Source organism: Mobula birostris, chromosome 29 (genome assembly GCF_030028105.1).
Source record: "Mobula birostris isolate sMobBir1 chromosome 29, sMobBir1.hap1, whole genome shotgun sequence".
NCBI classification, from domain to species: Eukaryota; Metazoa; Chordata; class Chondrichthyes; order Myliobatiformes; family Myliobatidae; genus Mobula; species Mobula birostris.
Window position 1 is genome coordinate 12,214,843 of NC_092398.1, and position 18,879 is coordinate 12,233,721.

At 38.2% G+C, this 18,879-nt stretch overlaps 1 protein-coding gene across 15 annotated transcripts in view; it reads right to left on the reverse strand.

Annotated features, from left to right (window-relative positions):
- LOC140190195 (protein 4.1-like) overlaps nucleotides 1-18,879 on the reverse strand; it is a 159,115-nt gene that overhangs the window by 107,555 nt on the left and 32,681 nt on the right. Inside the window, exon 1 of one of the 15 annotated variants that reach the window (XM_072246716.1) lies at nucleotides 5,461-5,531. The exons of the other annotated variants lie outside the window; for them this stretch is intronic. Within the exon in view, the coding sequence (XP_072102817.1) occupies nucleotides 5,461-5,468 (8 nt within the window). The 5' untranslated portion in view covers nucleotides 5,469-5,531. Of the gene's footprint in view, nucleotides 1-5,460; nucleotides 5,532-18,879 lie in introns of those variants that run through there. 15 annotated transcript variants of the gene reach the window in all.

Consider the following 18,879-nt stretch of genomic DNA (forward strand, 5'->3'; position numbering starts at 1 on the left):
TTTCAATAATAATAAGATTAGTCAGATTGTGAAGAGGCCTTTGGACTTCGATAAATTTTGGTGAGCATCCCAATCAAAAGCTTTCACAGATTTTCATGGACTGATGAAGTAAAAAAAAATTATCAAATACATGAAGGCCTCTTAAAAGTCCTGATATTGCTCTTGAGACCTTTCCTGGGTGTAACATGAAGAATACGTCAATTGTTTTACAGGATGATCTGAGAGCACAATCTAATTTCATTAGATTTCCTCAGTGTGGTTATAATCAATTTAAGAAGATGTGCATATTTTTTAACCTGCTGAAGAGAAGAAAACCTCTTGGACCTATCCACCACTCCTCACTGTCATGAGCATTTAAAGTGACACCAACAACAATCCTTTCTGCACTGTGTTTATTCTGTCTGCATTCTGAGTTTAACTGAGGAATATCAGCACATCCACTCATTATGGATTTGATTAAACCATCTACCAAGCACAAGGATTGTTGCTGTCACACAATAAGATGGTTACATAGGCAAAGAGAATTATTGAAAGAATACAAAGTAGGCTCCACCTTATGGTAGGAAGGAATAGGAAAACATTAATTGAGATCAATGCAAGTTCAGAGCTGTGCAAACTAGTAGGCATAGAGCACATTCTGTGCAAATAGGAGAGAAAGGAATTAATAAGGATGCACTAAGATGTATCCCAACCTCAGAGCCAATGCTCAGTGAAAAGGCTCAGGATTTTTTATTAGCAAACAGATCTAAATGGACCCTGTGTTGAGCGATGGGATTCAACCCAAAACTCGATCATTGAATATGATTGGACATATTGGGCAAGAAGAAATCAAAAAGACCATGACACAGACAAAGAATATTAAGCATTCTTCAATAAATTAGCGGCAGAACACAATTCACTTTCTGGAACACAATTCACTTTCTCAAACACATATCTAAGGCAGTTCAGCAAATCTATATTGGCGACTGTTACTCTTACTAGTGCTGAAGAACTGAATGACATTCTTAACAGGAGTTACAGCTGTAGAAAGTTGGGTGAAATATTCAGTGATTGTGGATAAAAAAAAACACAACCTGGTTTCTAAAGGAGTGAAAGATTTTCCAGTGGAAATCCAACTTAAAGCAATATACAGATAGACAAAATAACCCATTATTGGTTTGACATTACATTTGCAAATACCATTAAAAAACGGAAAAATCTGAAAAAAAGACAAGAAACTCATACTCTTCTTGAGAATGCTTGCAGAAAAAGAACCTCAGGGTTGTTCGTGGTGATGTGTATGTACTCATAATACATTTTACTTTGACTTTGAGATCCACAACACTTAGAATTTGATTCTGGACACATTACCATCACCGCCTGTTCTCCAAATTACATCTTTGATACATCCTGTGGACCAAAATACAATTCAAAATATGTTCTTATGGGATGATGGCACTATTTGAGATTTCCAGTCACTTGATAGCATTAAAGACACTTCATGTTGTTGTTGGTGCCTGGAATTCAGGAGCAAGACTTCAAAAAGTTCTTGGAGAAAATTGTGACCCAAAGTGATTTTTTTTTTGAAGAAAGGAGCTTTTGATGATAAAAAATGTTAAGACTTTAATGTTCAGCTCAAATAATCAACCATAGCAGAAATTGTTAACATGCTAAAAAGGAAGCTCCCTTCACAGACCCACTTTCAATATGATGAACATATAGAGGAATAAGCTGAAATGGTTAAAGTATGGTTATACATATTTTAAGTGATTCAGAAATTACAGTTAGTAAAGTCCAGGAAGATGTAAAGAAATGACAAGTCATTGGATATGGCCTTCAAAAGAATTAAATGGCTTTGGCTAGAGCTGCACCAGCATTTGATATAAGCCTTAAATTTATAGAAGCAATAGAAAAGTACAGGACAGAAACAGGCCCTTCAGCCCATCTAGTCTGTGCCAAAACATTTAAACTGGTTACCCCCCCATTGAATAACAAGGTCTGAATCTTGTCATTCAAAACAGGAATTATGTAGCTGCACATCTAACTTGCATAAGCATGAAAAAAAGACAAGACTCCACTAAGTTAACTCATATCTGCTAGTTATTCAAGAGAGCTCCTATGGCTTACCATATGTCTCAAGACGTCATAAGTACAGCAAGAACTTAAGGAAACACAAGATGCTGAGTAAAGGCATGAAAACTAAATTTGCCTCATATGCAGTAGTCATTAAATTTACCTTTATTTTGCTTAGCCAGCTAATAATTTATTTTTAAAAGACCCAGGAGACTAGAGATCTTGGGATCTGAAGCAACTGGAGGAACTCAGCAGGTTACGCAGCATCCATGGATACCAAATTCTTTTTAAGCAATTTATAATTAGCATATAACAAAGATTTCTTTAGTGAAACAGCAAAAACACTAAAGGGTCAGCTTACTGAGCTAAAATCTTTGTTTTTTGATTGCTAAGGCTGGCACTAGGTCTCAGGGCTTTTACAGTAAAATACTTTTCTAAAGGAAATTCCTGTTCATTACTAACACCAGCACAGGGGCTCCCTGGGTTACAAGTGATCCTACTTTACACAAATTCTCCCACATATTTTTAAAGCATTTTTATTCTCGAAAGTGGCTATTTCTGACAGAGAGAAAAAAAAATCAGCTTAAAGACAGTTCTCAGGAATAGAACACTTAGGAATAAAACGCTTACGTAATCTAGGAACTGCCCATACAGGGGGACAATTTTATATTCTTCTGCAAAATGAAAAGAAAAAATTTCCAGTGTAAATAAATTCTTGAACAATATTTTTGCAAGTCAGTTTACATACACAAGATTCCACATGAAATGTCGAATTGTTAATAAATAAAGGCCAGATTTATTGATGATTCTCATGGCAGCTGTTTAATTTTTTTTATGGGTTTCACAATAGCATATTGTAAGCATACCTTTAATATAGAAGCAAAAAACACATGAAAGTCAGTTTACTGAGCTGAAAGTCATTTTCCTTTTAAATTGATTTCAATATGCCTTTCTTAACATGGCATAATAACGCTACATTAGTCACAAGTTAATTTGTGAGGAAATTTTAACTACATCTCCCTTTCAACATACAGTACTTCCTATTACTCAACTTCCAAGAGAAGCGTTACATTGCAGATATTAACCCATTCATTACTAAAATCCATTCGTTAGTCTGCCAATTCTCTTATCCTTGCCAACATATGATCTCAACCCATGTGGTCTTAACTTGTGCGGTAACCTTTTCCAATTTCCACATGCCTTCTAGAAATCTAAATTCACAACATATACTGGTTGTCCATTATCCACACTCTTGATTACATTCTCAAAAGATAAAACAATTTTATTTTCATTAAGCACACACTACTCATGTTTTCCACATCATTCTATTACCTCCATAATCTTTGCATTTCCAAAATCTTATCCTACCTGACCTATTGATTCTCTGATTTTGTCTTCCTCAATGATTGGTGTCGCAATAGACTCATTACTTCTGCAGCTACTCCCTTTGAGAGTCGTGTTGATAGCCAATGCGCCCAGTGGACTTGTTAGCATTTTGCCCCAATAGTTTGTCTTGGACGACTTCTTTAATAGAGTACGTCTTAAGTTGGTTTCTTCCCTATATAATTGCCGGATCTCTAAAGTACCCTTCTACTGTAAGCATCAATTCAAAGTTATTATTTTGAATTACTTGCCACTTTTCTTTGTCAGTGTCACCCTCTATGTTTGACGACTCTCCTTGTTTTTACTATACATTTTTATTTCTGCATGCTCTTTGATTTACATCCTTCCATAGAATTTTTTTTTCATTTCCCCCTCGCCTTTTCCTAAAACATCCCCCAAATCTCTAGCCTATGACAAATTTGTGGAACATGGCATGCATTTTCCACTGTAGCATTACCCTTCACCTTTGCAGTTAGCCACCGGTGGGGCACCATTCTCAATCCTTTATTTCTCACTGAGTTATACCTTTACTTAAATTTGAGAAATATTTCACTGAATACCTGTCATGCCTGATTTACTATCTTACTTTTTAATCTAGTTTCCCTATCCACTTGAGCCAACTCTTGTCTTTATACCATTGCAACGGTCTATAGATTTTAAGGCATTCATTATAGATCCAAGTTCCTCACACTCAAACTGAGTTTGAAATTCCAGCAATACACAAAATAGGATCTCTAACAGATTTGTGACTGGAGGTCACAAAGTACTGAGCAAAAGTAAACTATTCTTAATGACGATTATAATTAATCTCAGACAGTACAGGTAGGAAATGGACTCCAATGCTAAGGGTGAATCTTTAAGTGTGCGGTTAGACATATCCTTTGTCGGAGATGGTCAGTATCAGGCAAAAATGTAACTTTCCATTTATCAGCCTGTATTTGAATGTTCTCTAGATCAGGTGTGGATGGAATTCATCAGTGCTTTCAGTATATCAGTTGAGAAAAGGGGAATTACTTAAAGAGGCGGACACCAGAGCTAGCACAATACTTATCATCTCTTAAGCAGCAGTAATTCCTGAATTCCTATACGTTTCTGAGACATATGTCATCTACCATAGTAAGTTACAGGTAAAATAGCACTTATGCTGTCTCTAATTCACTGAAAAGACAAGTGAACAATAGTGTCCACTCCTAGGCCAACATCCACAGTAGTGATGCGTGAGCTAGACCAACTTGGCTACACTTCTATATTTCTCTGAGCCACATCATTCTCATGCCCAACACAAGAGTGAAATGGACACATCAGTTCATGCTTACCAGGGCAAAGCTAGTGTCAAATGTTGAGTTTTTCCATGTAGGAAAATGGGAAGGGAGAAGTGTAGAGATTGAATATGGCATTACCACTGAATAATCCTGCTTAATTAAATAAAATAGCTATCAATTACCGTAAGAGTAAAAGGTTATGGGGAGAAGGCAGGAAAATGGTGTTGAGAGGGAAAATGCGAGAGCAGACTCAACAGACCGGATAGCCTAATTCTGGGACTCTTTTATGATCTAAGACACAGGAGCAGAATTAGGCCATTTGGCCCATCGAGTTTGCTCCACCATTTGATCATAATTGCTTTATTATTCCCACTCAATCCCACTCTCCTGGTTTTCCCCCACACTCTTTTAACAATCAAGAACACATCAACCTTTGTTTTGAACGTACCCAATGACTTGGACTTCACAGCCATCTGCAGCAATGAATTCCACAGATTTACCACCTTCTGGCTAAAGAAATTCCTCATCTCTGCGTATAGCTATTAAACTCTATCAACAGTACTACCCAACTATAATTACCCAAAATTACTTCTCTCACTTCTCCCAACCACCTGCATACCTTCATGCATATATTATTTTATGAACACAGCAACAAGCAATATGAATCCATTCGCACATTTGCCAAAAGAGCATATTACTAACATGCCAAATTAAAACTCAAAAAACATCTTCATATAATTATAGTTTGTATAAATTCACCCACCTCTCCATCAGCCGATCCCTGGAAGTATGTTATTTCCTGATAACACAGCAATATAACCATTCTGTGTCTGCTTACATGCATATCTCTGCGGAAATGTGCAATATCCAGAGAACAGAACAGATAAGAATACTTTGGGTTGCGTCTGTCCTGTCTCTGTGCAATTTCCTTGGAGAAATGCACCTAGATGAGGGGTTCCAAACCTTTTTTATGCCATGGACCAATATCATTAAGCAAGGGGTCTGCAGACCCCAGGTTGTGCACAGACCCCTAACATTTCAAGCAGAATTAACAGCATGTAAAATTCACTATCTGAATAAACCCAAGATATTGAAGCCCATTTCAATATTTCTGCAATAGCAATTCTACTAAAGGACAAGTTTCAGATTTTTGCTAAGTTACCCGATGCAAGCTGGTGCAGGAATACAAGGTATGCTTCAGCAACTCAAAATGGTATTGTAAAAACAAAGTTAATTCTATTTGAACTGCTCAGATCAGCTTTCCTGCCCATCTTGCAACTCATCCAATATTGATGGTAGTACTCCAGTAGTTTGGAACAAAGATAAATAAGTAGATTTTACCTTAAAAGAAAGTGACTAATTCCTGGCACTTCAGTGAATTATATTCTCTACAATTGCTCAGTAACAAAGCATTAATTTGAATATATACTCAGTGGCCACTTTATTATGTACACCAGCTCGCCAATGTGAATATCTAATCAGCCAATCGTGTGGCATGCAGGCACGGTCAAGAAGTTTAGATGTTGTTCAGACGAAACATCAGAATGGGAAAGAAATGTAATCTTAGTGACTTTGATTGCTGGTGCCAGATGGGATGGCTTGAGCATCTCAGAAACTGCTGACCTCTTGGGTTTTCACACACATAAACACTAGAATTTACAGAGAATAGTGTGGAAAAATAAAAATAAAACATCCAGTGAATGTCAGTTCTGTGGGCTGAGAGGTCAGAGGAGAATGAACAGACTGGATCAGGCTGACTGGAAGGTAACTGTAACCCAAAGAGCCACACTTACAACAGTGGTGAGCAGAAGAGCATCTCTAAATGCACAATAGGTTGAACCTTGAAGAGGATGGGCTACAGCAGCAGAAGACCACAAACATACACTCAGTGGCATTTCATTAGGTATAGGAGGTTCCTAATATTTGGCCACTGAGCGTATAAAGCTTTGTTTCTAAATCCTGTATGAAACGCATCATAAAAATGACAATGGAAGTATAAGGGGTCAACACCAATTAATCAGAGTAACACACACAGAACCCTATTGGGATTACAGAACCAGACACCACAATAAATGCTACAGAAAGTAGTGGATATGGCCCAGTCCACAACAGGTAAAGCTCCCTCCACCATTGAGTACACCTACATGAAACAAAGTTGCAAGAAAGCAGTATCCATCACCGGGGATTCACACCACCCAAGGACATGCTCCCTTCTCACTGTTGCCATCAGGAAGGTGGTACAAGAACATCAGGACTCACACTGCCAAATCCAGGAACAGTTTCTACCCCTTAACCATTATGCTCTTGAACCAAAGGGGATAACTTCACTTGCCCCATCATGGAAATGTTCCCACAACCAATGGACTCACGTTCAAGGCCTCTTCATACCATGTTCTGAATATTTATTGCTTGTTTATCTATTATCATTGCTTCTTCTTTTTGTATCTACAGTTTGTCTTCTGCATTTTGGTTGAACTCCCCGACTGGGCAGTCTTTCATTGATTCTGTTATGCTAATTATTCTATAGCTTTATTGAGTATGCCCAAAAGAAAATTAATCTCAGGGTTGTATATGGTGACATATACAAAGTACATATGTATATGTACTTTGATAATATATTTACTTTGAACTATAATGAGATGTACAAATGAATCTTCTCTCAATAAGTGGGCTCAATAATGTAGACACAATGAAAGCTGGCATAAGGTTCATACTGCATACATTCAACATAGACTTTTAACTTTAGCAGAGAATAAAAAGTATGGTTCACAAGTGAGATTTTGATCCATTTTGAAATTATTTCTTAAAATTTTCCCTTCTCACTCTTCTAATGTGCGACCATAACCCAACTCTTCCATAAAGTCAACTTGTAACTTGTGTTACAGATCAGAGGTGAAGTAAAAAAAACTTGAAGCTCAAATTGATTTGGTTGTCAGGCATGAACTCAAGATAAACCACCGGTACTACTCTCTCTAAACTCAACCTCTAGTGTAACATCAACATGATGCTGAATTTTTGCTGTCACTACTTTATTCTAGGAGCTTTTATCATGTAATCACCCTTTGTGTGGAAATACAATTTTCAGACGTCTGTCTTAAATTACCTACTACTGGTTTGAACCTGTTCTTTCACCTGCCAGTGTCCTATGTCAATATGTCTTGCTATTCACTTTGAAAGATCATTCAGTGTTAACAGTCTGCAAATATATCATCTTGTGCATGAAGATCAATACTTAAAAGCATTTTCTTTCCAAGTTAGTGAGCTTACATTGCTCAGTCATTTTACCTCCAAATGTGGGAGGTCAGTCTCATAGCTCTGCTTGGAAGTTTACCAATATTTCAATTAGAATTATTGGTAGTATCTTGATATACATAGGTCATACATAGGTTATAGCTGGGGTTGGCAGCCGGGATAAGCACTCACTACCTATTAAATGCTCCCAATGGTGTGTGTCTCAAATAGCCTCTGACAAGCAAGTCCAGCTCCATGTCTTCACATGTGGCTTATACTAAGCCCGGTGTAACCATTTCTACTTACAGGAGGGGGAAAAGGCAGATTACTGGTGCCATAAAACCAGTGACTTCAGGCAGATGGGGCTCATCAGCTGTGGTTAGCAGTTCATCTAGAAGGAAAGCTCGGATCTGAAACTTCCACTGCCTTGCCTCTATACAGACTAATGGGGAAGGCTTTGGGAGCAAACCCAGAGGAAAAATCCAGAACTGGAGTCCCTAAGGTAGTCGTACATTAAGTTCAACGGTGGCTGGCAACTCCTGTGACACCACTGGTGCCAAACTGTATCAGTATTTGCCATTCCTTTGGATTCATCAGCTGCATGGAGAGGGGGAGCCTGCTACATGAGCAACGGCTTGCTCTCCGCACCGTAATGCCCTGGCCCACACATCACACAGACAGCCAGGACGCAATACCCATACTCAGCCTCCGACAACGGAGGGCCCCAATTCTGACATATTGCTAAGGCTTTCAAATTTCTGTCTGCTTGCCTTTATTGTATTTATTGGCATACTAATACTTTTTGCTTTTGTAATGTATCAATATACTTTAAACTGAAAAGACTACAATTTTTTTTTTTGGAAGAGTTTGTGATAAACTTTGGAATTTGGGACAAAAGTTCCCCAACCTGTGGTGATACTTTTGAAGGGCCCCAACTAATGCAAAACCAAAAGAATAAAACAAGAGCAATGTATAAATGTAATGCATCAAATACACGTTATAAAAAGATGTGAAACCTCTGACACAAAGGAAACGAAGATGCCCTTAATAGCATGCACCGAGATCAGATAATTTAAAAATAAAAACACTTACAAAACAATTGCTCAACCGTAGAAAATATTACCCCAACTATTATTCATTCTCAATTTTTCATCCAAGCTGGTTAGACCCAGAAGAGCGATAACATTTATGACCATTTCCCATTCACTTATTTTCAGTGAAAATCAACAGACAATTTGGCCCTCCAGTTCAATGGTTCCATTTAATATCAGAGGAATTCTTACACTCCATAGACATTCAAGAAACAGAAGAAAAACACCAAGGAATGAATGCCAGGAAAATGTCAGAACCCCCAAAGCCGGCCCTCCCCCTCCCACACCCAAGCAGATAAGCATCAACCCTCCCCCACCTGCCTCAGCAAAAGCATCAGCCACCACCATCTGCCACGCAAGCAATAGCAAAGCTCCCAAAGAGACCATGATCTAGAGTCGATCAAAAACCACTGTTCACCCGACAGTTCGACATGTCACAGGCTCCCTCTCTCTCTAACACTGTAGCACTCCTGCCACAGTGAGAGGGGAGAGCAACAGCGTTACTTACATTTTAGTTCCCTGACTTGAGAATGGCACTAACAGAATGGTAAATGCAGAGGTATCTCTCAATCTGAGAAGGCACTATAATATTATTAAATTATATTACAATATATTAGATTGTATATTATAGTAAACAACGAAATCAGAAACATTATCTGACTGCAATATATGCAGAATAAAACAAAAGCAACGTATCAATGTAATGTATCGAATACACGTTATAAAAAGATGTGAAACCCCTGACACAAGGGAAATGAACATACCCATAACAGCATGCAGTCAGAAATAAAAGCAGGGATCATTCAGCAAGTCAGGTGGAATCTCACTAATATTTCAGGTCAATGACGTCATAACAGGAAAAGTACGAAAACAAGCAAATTTTAATTCACAGAGGAGCAAGAAGATTAGAAAGAACCAATCGACAATCATCAAAAACCTTTAGTTAGCAATAACTGGATTTGTTGCCTACATTCTCTAGGACTCCAACCCTTTTGCAGGCAATCTGATTGTTCCACACACCAATCCCCCGATGATCACTAACCTAAAAGATAACTCCTTTTCTCTCTCTGTACACGTTGCCTGAGCTGCTCTAAATACCTCCAATATTTTGCATTTCCGGTGTAATATCATATTATTACTCATATTATTAAATGTGACGTGGTGCTCAAATTGTTAATATTTTGTGTTGTGTACGCATATGACTGCAAGTAACTACAAGATGTTATACACTACCTCATTCTTTGGAGTGATTTCTTCCCATGAAGAGGATGAGTATCAGGGGCTCTTCAGATCATTCATTCTAACAGGGTAAGAACTGCAAAAACAGGTGGCCTACCCTTCAACTATTGATCAAGATGAAAAGATCTACAGCATTAAAAACAGGCTTGATTCTTGAGCTTTGAAACTTGCCAAAGGAAATACCATTTTATCTAATGTTTATATACCAGCTTTAATAGCATGCTGGTCAGAATAATTGACCAAAAGTTCCAGTAAACATTTTCCTCTGTCCATACTGAATAACAGCTGTTGAAGAGGAACAGAGGGCAAGGCATGGGGAGAGATCTTACTGAGTTGCTGTAGATCAATCGAAACAAAAGCTGCAGAAATAATCTGCTGATGGCAGATAAAGACTTCAGCACATCTGCTTAATCTTAATGACATTGGAGATGAATTGCAAAAAGATCAAATAGGCTGGCATTAAAACACAAGTATACCATCAACATTACACCAATATGGATTTCACATCACTGCAAAAGTCATACATATTTTCAAGGAATAAGCTATTTTGCTGCCATAGATTATGACCTTTACTAAAGATAACACTTTGTTAAAAAGTGATATCTCATGATGCTGTTTATTTTTATTTTACAAGAATGACTGATGCTGAGATACATCCTAAGATACACTGGGACACATCAGCAGAATGTAACCTGCGGTGAGCGGGTCTTTCAACATCAGACACCCTCGCCCAAGCGACTCAGCCAGGGTTGATTAGTTCCAGGTCGGTGTCCAGCAGCACTGGTCCACAGGTCACACCTCTTGGTCTATAGCCATCTGGAGGCTTGCTCAGTAGCCTTTGTGAAAGTCCTGATGGCTCTTTACTTTGCAGCCCCTGTAATGCCAAGGAAAGAGTAGGTTCTGCAGAGAAAGCAATAGCAAAATCTTTCCACCCCACTCCTATTGGCTCACATCATGCCCGTCACCCATTGCTAGCACTGCTCTACCAGCTCTGTATTTGGCCTTTTTTTATGCTCAAATTCCTCCACAATCCAGTCTTCCTAAGGTTTATACAATTTGAATAAAACATTTTTTCTCTTAGTCTTTCTTGAGACTAGAGCGCATGGTTTTGAAAATAGTGTTCAAAATGATAAGGAATTCCTGATTGACAGGGAGTTTAGCAATGATGCAAGGTAGCAGTAGGTTAAAGGCTGGGGGGGCGGGGGTGCGGTGGTGAAAATATCCAAATAATGATTACAGTAACAAGTATAAAATTATTTCAGGACATGCAACACTGAATAAAGCTTCCCAAGGGATGGAACATCAAGAAGAGCTTCAAGGAGCAAAGAATATCACTAGAGCGAGTCGCTGGGCGGCATGGACTAGGCCCGGTACCTAGATCCTGAGGTACAATATGCAGTTTAGACAATTGCCGGCCCAGAGAGTTGAGAGTCAATTTTGCACGCTCTCCACCATCTTCACACCTCTCTCCAGGGCGCCGGAGCCCTTCGCTGTTCTCTCATTGGGTCAATTTAAATGCTGGCCCAGATAGACAGAAAAGACAGGGTGTTGGTTGGGACCAGCCGATTTTGCTCATTCTCCGCGATGGTCATTTCCATGGAGCTGAGGCTATGAAGGTTGCCCTGGCTGCCGTGCTCCATGCCTACTAATATGATGAACTGATAAGCAAGGCTTTGGGCCTACTCTGAGGGTCAGATCTGAGAACTCATTTTTGGTTCTGAATGCTGTTGTTAGCTACAATTGTTGCATGATTTGTATTTTTTTCTTTCTCTTGTACACAGTGTTAATCTTTTGTTTTTTTAAAACTTTTATTTTTTTTCTTTAATTGGGTTATTTTTGGTTTCTCACTTTGTGACTACCTGTGAGCAAGCAAATCTCAAGGCTGTATTATTTATACATCCTTTGAAAATAATTGAATCTTGAATGAAACTGTGTCAATGTCAGGAGTGGTTGCTGGGTGTCGGCAGAATGTTTCACTGGCCTGGGTGTGTTGGAGATACTGCTGGGTCAATATTTAGGAACAATGGAGAGGACAGTACTGAATCCATTGGACAATGTTGAAGGTCACGTGTACAGTCCATTGCTTAGTCAATCCTTTGGGTTGGACAAGACTTGCTACCACTCCTTTTTAGTGAATTCTAGATTCAGGAGAAATTCCAAATTCCAAGTCAAGTGGCAGCTCAGATCAGGAAGAACAGAAAACACACTGGTGGTGTTTAGGAGCAAAGGAAGAATGCAGAGGTCTCATCTGCTAGAATTTATTCCAATTTGAGGAGGAACACGGAAAGTTTTCCTTTTATGCCCCAGTCTCTTTTGTCCAAAGCACAAGTATTTTCTAAATCTTTACCAAACATTACAGAATGATGGGAGTACAACTAAGAAAGGATAGTGGGTTTGCAAGTGCAAAAGAATTCATCAGATGTGCATACTTGAAGCTTTTCACCTATCACATAACAAAAAAGGAATGGTATCCAATCGTTACTGTTGTATGCCACCTTCACATAAAGGTATTTGAACACAGTAATTACACCTAGTAGTATGCGATAAAATATATTCAATGGTACTAGTACCTGCATCTTAGAAAAGCCATAAAACTCTCTTGCATTACACTGCATTCAAACTGTAGTGTTGGTAAGAAGGGGCTTTGACACTTAAGTTAAACTTAAACTGGTATAAATTGGTTATGAGGCCCACACTGAGAAAGTGAATTTAATTATTTTGCGTGAGCACAAAGCAAGTCAAATCTAAACCCATTCTGATTGCACTAAAATTGTGGTAAAAATACACTGTTAGTATTCGCCTGAGATCTTTCCTAAACTGCAGAACTGAAAGATGCTTGTTAATTACGGAACTGTACAGCACAGAAACAAACCCACTTTGTCCATGCCTACCATGACGTCTACCCGTAATCCCATTTGTTCATCAGGTCTGTAACACTCCACCGCTTTTCTAACCACGCACCTGTCCAAATGCCTTTTAAAAGACTGTAATTGCACCCACCTCTACTATCTCTTTTGGCAGTTTGTTAATCTGTTGAAATTTACCTGTTAAGTCTTTAATTTCTCTCCTCACACCTTAAACTTGTGCTTTCTAGACCCACCTGCCCTGGGAAAAGGATTCTGACCATTTATCCCATTTACACCCCTTAATTTTACCAACCTCAGTAAGGTCTCCCCTCAAATTGTCCTATTAAAATTAATCAGAAGGCTCTAGTCCTCTAGTGCAATTCAATAGCAACATAAAATGTCATTTGTATCAAGACACACAGCATATTGTTGAATGACTACAGTTCACAATGGGTACTTGTATTAACAGGAGCTGACAGGCATCCACTGGTGCATTAGCATCTCAACAATTTATGACACTTCTATACAACAGATTTCCTAATGAAGGGTACTTTAAAATTACTTAAAATTAGCAACCTACAATTTATAATGGCTTTAGAAATTTATAATACATCATTTTCACCAGCAATCATCTCGTAAAAAAGTTCAGTCAATAGAAAACAGTATAAAGTATAAGAGACCACAACAGTGGATTCCAGTTAATTGGGGCAGCCACTTATTACAAAATATCAGAATCAGAATTAACATCACTGGCATATGTTGTGAAATTTCTTGTTGTGCAATATACAATAATGAAAACTGTATAAATAAATAGTGCAAAGAGAAAAAAAAGTGATGTAGTGTTCACGAGTACAACGTCCATTCAGAAATCTGATGGCAGAAGGGAAGAAACTATTCCCAAATTGTTGAGTGTTTTCAAGCTCCTGCACCTTTTCTTGTTGGTAGCAATGAGAAGAGGGCATGTTCTGGATGATGGGAGTCTTTAATGATGGATGCCGCCTATTTGAGTCATTACTCCTTGAAGATGTCCTGAATACAATGGAGGCGAGTGCCCATGATGGAGCTGACTGAGTTCACAACTCTCTGCGGCTTATTTCTATCCTGTGCAGTGGTTCCCCACACCAGACGGTAATGCAGCTCCACGGTACATTGGTAGAAATTTAACAATTTAACAACTCTTAAAGAACAAAGCCTAACTAAGAAAATAGCTAAGGTTCCCTTCGTTTATTTGGGACACCATGCTGCTCAATTAAGTGACTACTGCTGAACAGTTTCTAACTAGCGTCAGATGCATGCACTTGTGTGGCTGTCACACGACACAGTGCTTAGAACGAACAGTTTTTAAATAGCGTCCGATGCATGTGCTTGTTTTTAAAAAGCAGTGATTTTTTTTTGTCACTAACAGTTGGCAAGAAATGAACAGCAAGACAATTCAGAACTATTTTGCTCAGTGTGGTTTTAAGCATTTAGGCTTGGAGATGCCAGAAACTGCTGTGAGTGAAAATGAAACATTTCACTATCTCAATGAGTTAGGATCTATGAATAATTTGAGGGTACTGATAATCATCTTGAATGTTTCAATGAAAATGAAGATTTGGAGGACGCAATTGTCAATAGCATCGTATGAAGGCAGTCCATTATCTACACAAGGTGTCTGCACTGACTTTATTCATTTACAGTCAGTCAAAAGAAGACACTGAATTCTTCTTTTGATAACTATTAGGAACTAACACAGTTTTATAGTACTGGGTAGTAGTATTAATAGTGTTCTACTTGGTTCTGCATTTCATTTAAACACATAATTTGTTACTCAGTTGAACAACGTCTTTTTTTTAAAACATATCTTAACTATTTCCACGAAATTCCAGCTAATTGGGGTAGCTATTTAATTAGGCCAAAATGTACTGGTCCAGATGTGTCCCAATTAACCACAATCCACTGTTTTACATAAAATTACCATATAGACTTCATTTGTTAATTTTTAGTACAGAAGCCCGAGAAGTTTAACAAACACAAGCTTTACATTAACCATGAAATTTTCATAAAAGTTCAAAATTCATAGCCAGACAATAAGTGATGTTTTGAGGTTAGCCAATTTCAAAGTGGAAGCTTTTCACATTCAATCCAATGACAATTATTCAGTTTCTTTTTTAAAAAAATTATCAAAAAATATGCATTGTACAGCAATAATATTAATAAGGCAGTCGCTAAGGAAACACAAAAGCCCCAAAAAATTAAGACAATGACAGGAGGAGGAAATTCTAAACAGAGAAATTAACCCAGGGTACGTTACCATACATCTCAATGAGTACTATAAACACTGGCATTCTGGAGGTCTGGAAAGTTTACAACTAAGAATGGTAACATAATAGTGGTTTAAGTGACAAAATTGTTTAACCAAGAATGAAACTTCTTACTATATTATTTGAACCCTTTGGTCCTAACAGAAGCCTTGCAAGACATCAAAAGCTTTCAAATATTCTACTAAAATGATGCAAACTTAACTGGAAAAAAACACTCAGGAAATCACCAAAGCTACTTTTATGTTGCAATTCCTCAGTACCATCTGAGTATGAACCACCCACACCCCCCCCACCCCATCATTTTAATAACCAAATCTTGGTGATATTTCCATAAACACATTTTAAAAACCGCTTTAAAAAAAAACAAGAATTGAAAGACTCCTGTTTAAGAGGAAAATAGTTCTGCAAGTTACTTTTGAGAATAAGTTACTATCCCAGCAATATCATTCATGCTTTGTAATCATCTTAACATGTGTCTCAAAACTTCCTCATCAAGCTGGAGAAATCTTTCTACGTCTATTAATGTAAAATTTTAAAGGCGTTCTGTTAAGGTTTTCTCTCACGGTAGAGTTGACACCGGAAACTATGTTGCAATATGCCTTAGTTTTGCATCACTTTCAATATATGTTACTGTTTCTAAATACAAATTAATTTTAATGTGAGCGGCAATGCAATGAATTACAGAACGGAACCAATATGCATCACAGTGCAGATCTGCGGGGCAACACAATGGCCCATTTGCTGCCTCAGTGCCAAGAATACAGGTTCAGTCCAGCTGTCTGTGTGAACATCGCATGGTCTCCTCATGATTGTGGGGATTTCTTCTGAGGGCTCTGGCCTCCTTCCACATCGCAAAGACACACGGATTAGTAAACAGTACACTGGCCACTGTAGAATTGTTCCTAGTGTGCAGGCGAACGGTAGAGTTTTGCCAGCTGATCAGTATGTGGGAGAACAAAGCATGGAGTTAATGTAGGATTCATACATTTGATGGTCAGCACAGAGTCCTGGAACAAAGTGCCACTTCTGAGTTGTATCTCTCCATAACCAGGACATAATCTCTTTGATCAATTGGTTCAAAAAGGGATAGGTCAAAGACTGAGTCAATTCCCAGACTTATGTCTCTGCTTCCTTTCCAGTCCAGATGAAGGGTCTCTGCCAGAAATGTCTGCTATTTATTCCTGTCCATAGATACTGCCTGACCTGCTGATTTCCTCCAGCTTATTGTGTGCTGCTCAAGATTCCCAGCAACTGCAGAATATCTTTATTTACAGCCTGCAATGGGATGGCCAAAATGGTAAATAACCCTCCTCCCCAATTGAATACAGATCCTGTCCCGATCTCTATATCTCCTTGTGTATTTTTTACACGCATAGATTCAAAACAAAGAATTCCATTTATCTTACAGACCTATGTGGAGGTTCAACCATCGTTAGTTGTGTATCTGCACATCAATGTCATTTTGCTTTCCCTACTCCAACTACTCCATCAGGTGTTTCACAATTCACCAGAACCTTCACCTTTCAATTGGCACCCTTTAATTCGAAGCACCAAAGCTGCTTTTACATTGCAATTCCACAGGACCATCTGAATATGAACTCTCACCAAAAGTCAAAGTACATTTATCATCAAAGTATGTAGACTTTATAAAACCGTGAGATTCATTGTCTTACAGGCAGCTACAAAACAGAGAAAACCAATAGAACCCATTAAAAAGACTGCCAAACGCACAAAATGTACAGAAAAAAAACAAAATGTGCAAACAATAAAAGCAAGCAAATAGCATTCAGAACTGAAGTTCACGAAAGTGAATTTGCACTTTGACAGTTGCAAGCCTCATCCACAGTTCTTGCAGATGAGTAAACCTCACTCCCCGCCTTCCAAATCCAGGATTTTAATAACAAAACCTTGACAATATATCGTAAATTCATTTCAACAATTGATAAAAACTGAAAAATTCCAAGGATTGAAAGATTCCAGTTTAAGGGGAAAATAGTTATGAAAGTTAGTTTTGTAAACAAGTTCATCTGCAATATCACCCACACTATTTTGTAATCATCTTGACGCGTGTCCTCAGTACTTTCTCACCCAGCTAAGGAAGTGACCTTTCCATGTCTATCATTGTAGATGTTAATGGTGTTGGTGGTTTATGTTGAGACAAGCTCACCCGGGGAGGTTGACACCAGAAACTATGTTGCAATGTATTTTAGTTTTGTTACATCACTTTCAATGTTTGTTATTCTAAAAATACAATTCAACTTTAATGTAACAAAGGTAAAAAAAAAATTGCATGCGTCACATATCAGTGCAGCTCAGCAGGGTGATACAGTGGCCCAACCGGGCGAGCTGCTCCTTCTGTACCTGTGATTGGAGGTTCAATGCAGACCTCAGACGCTGTCTCTATGACCTCTGCATAGCCCTAAATTCTAAGCACCTGATATACTGATTTTAGTAATTAACAACAACCCCAGTACAGAAACTCCTCAAACATCAAGAGCTGGACGATACACAGCCTTTTACATGTGCAGTAGAGAGCCTCTTAACATGCTGCATCAGTGCATGGTCCAGAAACTGCAATGCAGAGGAAAGAATGGCTGCACAACAGTTGGTCAACACTGCCCAATACAACTCTGGCACCAGCCTACCCACCATCAAGATATGTATACAGAAAGGTGGCAAAAAAACAGCCAGCAATATCACAAAGGATCCTACCCATCCAGTTCTTTCTCCCATCAGAGGGCCGGCTTTGTAGCATCCACAGCAGGACCACCAGATTCCAAAACAGTTACCTTCCCCAACCAGTAAAGGTGTTCAACACTTCCACCCACTAACCCCACCCCCATGGCTTTATCATTTCCTGTCAGAATCACCATACCTACAAACACTAGTGTCACTTTATGCACATATAATCAAAGTATATAAGCCATCTTATGTATTTATATTTATTGTGTTTTTTAAATTGTGGTCTTTATCTCAGTATTTTTTTGAAGCCGCATTGGACCCGGAGTAGTAATTTTTTCGTTCTCCTTTACACTCGTATAATGGAAATGACACTGAACAATCTTGAATTCCTAGTTCAAAATAAAACTGCCTTACTTGCACCCTTCTGCCCCTCATACTCAATATGGTACTTTTAATAGTACACATCACGGACTTCTCTTCCTTTAATAATTCAGTATAACTGGTAAACTGTTTAAAAATCGTTTTACTGGTTAATTCATGTTCATATGTAATAATAATGTTGATTTAAATACCAAAAGATCATACTTCAGAAAAGTTCAAAATGATATTTGAAATATAAAAGCTTTGTCCATCTTACATTAGACCACAGATCATCTCTTAGAAAACTAACAAAGATTACTCATGCCATCCTTTGAACTAACCAACCTAATCTCACTTCCAAATATTATATCTACAGCCACGAAGGTCACAATTCTTTTAGGTACCTTTTCAAGCATTCTTTTTTAAAACA